Source organism: Hyposmocoma kahamanoa, unplaced genomic scaffold (genome assembly GCF_003589595.1).
Source record: "Hyposmocoma kahamanoa isolate Upper Pololo Valley unplaced genomic scaffold, ASM358959v1 190, whole genome shotgun sequence".
In the NCBI taxonomy this organism is placed as follows: domain Eukaryota; kingdom Metazoa; phylum Arthropoda; class Insecta; order Lepidoptera; family Cosmopterigidae; genus Hyposmocoma; species Hyposmocoma kahamanoa.
This window is the reverse complement of record NW_020653718.1, coordinates 4,469,328-4,473,586: the sequence shown is the minus strand read 5'-3', so window position 1 is coordinate 4,473,586 and position 4,259 is coordinate 4,469,328. Positions and strand designations below refer to the sequence as shown.

At 39.1% G+C, this 4,259-nt stretch overlaps 1 protein-coding gene across 1 annotated transcript; it reads right to left on the bottom strand.

Moving 5' to 3' along the window:
* Positions 1-260: 260 nt before the first annotated feature.
* On the bottom strand, positions 261-2,448 carry LOC113226338. The gene is made up of 3 exons (XM_026458924.1): positions 2,064-2,448; positions 1,301-1,779; positions 261-314 (listed from the first exon to the last, which is right to left on the bottom strand). Exons 1-3 carry the CDS (start codon positions 2,446-2,448, stop codon positions 261-263), a joined length of 918 nt encoding a protein of 305 aa, XP_026314709.1.
* Positions 2,449-4,259: the final 1,811 nt, after the last annotated feature.

Sequence of the window (4,259 nt, the reverse complement as noted above, 5' to 3'; positions counted from 1 at the left end):
CTCACTTCCGAGAAGAACATCGAGGCTTTTCTGAAGCCCAAATGTCCTCGCGAGTATTCGCTTTAAACGCGTCTTCGTGCATGGTTTACTCAAGATGTTTTCTTCACTTGCTTTTGTCCATATTCGACTATTGCTAATGTATTTAATTAACAAATTTGTTTACGATCTTGTGACGAAACGTGGTACCTACGATTTTTATGACACAGTTTTGGAAAGGTAATAAAATACCTAATTAATAACGCTTTCTATATAATTTGAGATCAATAATCGGTGCCGGCCTCACTCTGGGAGGCATAGACCATGTCAACCATACACTGGAAAAGTGCATTAAATCCCTAGAATATTAATAATTTTCAAAATCCTCTTATATCTAAATATTTGGGTGAATATCTATAATATATACAAATGCATTTTATTGTAGATTTTGGTGGCGCAATTTTTTTTTAGATTTTCCAGTATCCGAAACTCGTTTGCAATAAAATGAAACATTTCATTTATATATACGTGACCGGGACATAACCATTTCAGAGATATAAGCAATTAAAATTTTTTCTCGCCACCAATACTTAGAAACGCCACCAAAACGCTTATCGGTTGCACCAGAATTGAATACTGCCACCAAAGTTGGAATATATATAAAAACAAAGACTATTAAGTAAATTTAATTGTTTCTTTAAATTTAATTGTGATAAAAATTTCTTTGCCCCTTTAAAACGACGCACAGTTGGAATTTTCTTCTGCTTTTTCTTTTTAATATCATGTGACGGGACGAACGAGTCAAGCGCCTGATGGTAAGCTACACGCCTGTCCATAACAGTGGCAGTGCCACTCAGAGCTTTAAATAAGCAAAGATCTAAGGAGCACTGCCACTGTGCCGGTCACCCTGAGACGTAAGTTGGCAAGTCCCATGTGCCTGTAACTTCACCAGCACCCTTACCCTTCCAAACCTGACTATGCTAACATTACTGCTTGGCGGCAGAAATAGGTAAGGTGGCAGTACTTCCCTGGATTTTAGGGAATGAGTTCATTGTTGCTTTAATTGGCAGTTGAAGAACTATGATACACAACGCCATCTCTACGAATGTTTCCTAAAGATAAGTTGTAGAAACCCAAATGTTTACCATGAGGACATACGGTATGTTTGTCCGGACATTGAGGCTTGATAAGGTATCATCATCATTCACAGCCTGATTTCATCCACTGCTGGGTATAGGCCTCCCGAAGTTTGTGCCATCCATCACGGTCCCGTGCTAGTCGCATCCATTGAGGCCCCGCGACGCGTACTATGTCGTCGACTCACCAACAACAGGGCGCCCGACGCATCTTTTGCCCCATCAGTAGATGTCTTGCTCCACCTGTCATCACCTTGCCTAGCTAGTTGTCCCGCCCATCCCCGTTTGAGTTCCATTATCCGAGCTCCAGCATCCTGGACTTTCGTCCATCGTCGGATCTTAACGTTCAGAACTCGGTCTACAAGGCTGATGCCGAGCATGGCGCGCTCCATGGCCCTCTGTGCAACTATCAACCTGTATACAGTCTCCTGCGTGAACGTCCACGTGTCGTCACCATACGTCATGGTGGGCAGAACACTTTGATTAAACAAGCGGGTCTTCAGACACAGTGGAACCGTACCTGATTTAAGGATGTCACCTAACTTGCTAAACGCAGCCCATCCCAGCTGAATTCTTTTTGAGATCTCTTTAGGCTGATGCTCTTTACCAAAGGACAGAAGATGTCCGAGACAGACGTTCTGATAGACTCTCTTCAGCCTCTCATTTCCTACCGTGACAGTGGTTTGACGGATTGAAGAAATTCGCCATAATCTTCGTCTTGGATATATTCATCCTTAGGCCAACTCTCAAAGAAGCATCATATAGTTGTTCCAGCATCCTTTGGAGGTCGTCGAAACTTGAAAATAGCACGAGATCGTCCGCAAATCTTAGGTGAGACAAATGGTGTTACACCATTGATGTTAATGCCACGGTTATCCCATTTAAGGGTTTTACGACATCCTCAAATCCTCGCCGAATTGGAACGGGATTGGTTAAATCGTGAACTCGTACCTGTAGAGTGGCTGTAGCGGGAATTGATGTGGCAGCGATGAAGTGCGTGGAACACGGCCCAATGTTTGATACTGTCAAAGGCCTTCTCATAATCGACGAAGGCCATGACAAGGGGCCGGTTAAATTCGAGACATTTCCCCATCACCTGATTAACCGTGTTGATATGGTCGATGGTTGAGAAGCCGCTCCGAAAGCCAGCCTGCTCAATAGGCTGCGCTTCGTCAAGTTCACTGGTAAGCCAGATGGTCAAAATCTTTGTAAAAAGTTTATAAATCTGACAGAGCAAGCTAATCGGCCGATAATTGCTAAGTTTTGCAATGTCGCCTTTTTTGTAGATGATGGTGACGATGGGATTTCTTCCATTGCTCTGGTGTTCGAGCTTCATGAAGAACTTTGTTGAAAAGTTTCACAAGCACTTTTACCACAGGATTTCCTCCTGCTTTGAGTAGTTGGACTGAAACGCCATCACCTCATCATCATCAGATGATGGTGTTGATAAGGCACTGACTACTAATTTAGAGTTATTACTTTTTCTTCAAATAACCTGAATAAAATTCATGTTACTAAGAAAAGGCTTCATATACTAAAGAATGAGCCAGTCTTTTCGAACAATTTCGTAATGTACACGTTTAATTGGAATATTGTTACCGGTAGCTTTTAACGCCAGATGATCGAATCAATGTCAGTAATGTCATTCCCAAACGACACTGATTGATCTGTAGTTGTCTTTAAAAATCCTCCAACTACATCCGGGGCACCCGCGATTATTGCGAATGTGGCCATGGCAAGGGTGCCCAGGAGTTAAAGGATTATTAAATAGAACTGCAGATCAAAGTGTCATTTGGGAACAACATTACTGATATTGATTCGTTTATTTGGCATTGAAACCTGCCATTGATAATATTAAAATTAAACCTGTAGAAAATTATGAAATTGTAGAAAAAGACTGGCCTTTTCCTGGTAACATGAATTTTCTTCAGGTTGTAAATAAATTTTGTTGAATGTCAATTTGTTTCACCACTATGATATTCAATTATTTTTTGTGAAACACAAACGCCACCAAAACCACCAAATTTGAGCCACGTAAGATGAAATCTCAAAAAATAAATTACGGGAAAAAAGTTAAAGCTTAAAAATCAAACCGAGACGATTGACATGAATAATGACAAAATTAGTCTCTTAATTTGGTTTCAGAATACGACCTTAGGATAAAACAAAAATTGAGCCCAAATGGAGCCAGGAAAGCTGAATATTTTTTGTCCCACTTACAAAGGGCATATAATTACTTTTTTGGCGGGAAATAGAACACAGTGCCCATGTTTTTCGCTGTCAGGGCCTAATACACGACTGAGGCTTGTACGGAGCAAAAACGTAATAGTTTTTAGTTAAACTACTTACCAGTTGCAACCAGTTGAATATTTGCCACCAAAACTACAATTTTCGCGTGGACAAAGTTTGATCAAGTACCCAGTCTTCCACATACTGGCAATTGCAATACTTTCAATGATTTTAGTTAGTGCTTCTAATAGTGAATAACATACATGAAATTGTTTTTCTTAAAAGCATACACATTTTACCAGAACGACTATTTTATACAATGAAAAAGAAAGTGGACACACCAGCAAAATTGAATTTCGGGACATTAATACTTTTTATTAATTATTATTGTGCAATGAATTTTTTGAAATTCTTGCCCTAAACTCATTTTACGTCTAATTAAACTATAAAAAATAAATCATTAATATTTATTCACTTTACACCTGGTTTCTCAGCCTGGACTCGCAAAATTTACGCATGAGATATTCACCCATTTATAAAATGTTTGCTCGACTTGTGGCGAAACGCATTAATTTCCATTGCCTTGCAAACAATTTAGTATCCGTTATAGATAGTAAAAATTGATACTTACTCTACTCAGAATATCTATGCACTTTTGCAAGTCGTTCTACATACGAGTATATAATATATATCAATGTATTACATAGAAGTTTATTCGGCAAATCTCTTTGCACTGTGGTTACACTTTACAGTCTACAGGTAAATTGAACAATTTGAAATTTTTAAAAAAATTGGACGCCTTCGTATATTTCACGTGCCTAATTGTTTTGCCTACATCTACTTGTATTTTTCAACACGCGCTATATGTAATTAACCTTAAATGAAGTAAATGGGTATCAGTGAAATCAAAGACACAGA

What these genes read in the sequence shown, in the direction of transcription:
- LOC113226338 (XM_026458924.1), bottom strand. Translation starts at nt 2,448, where the DNA reads ATGAAGCTCGAACACCAGAGCAATGGAAGAAATCCCATCGTCACCATC. An exon ending in CCGCTACAGCCACTCTACAG is followed by an intron (nt 1,780 to 2,063) that starts GTACGAGTTCAC and finishes CTGTCACGGTAG; the next exon opens with GAAATGAGAGGCTGAAGAGA. An exon ending in CGTCGGGCGCCCTGTTGTTG is followed by an intron (nt 315 to 1,300) that starts GTGAGTCGACGA and finishes GCACTTTTCCAG; the next exon opens with TGTATGGTTGACATGGTCTA.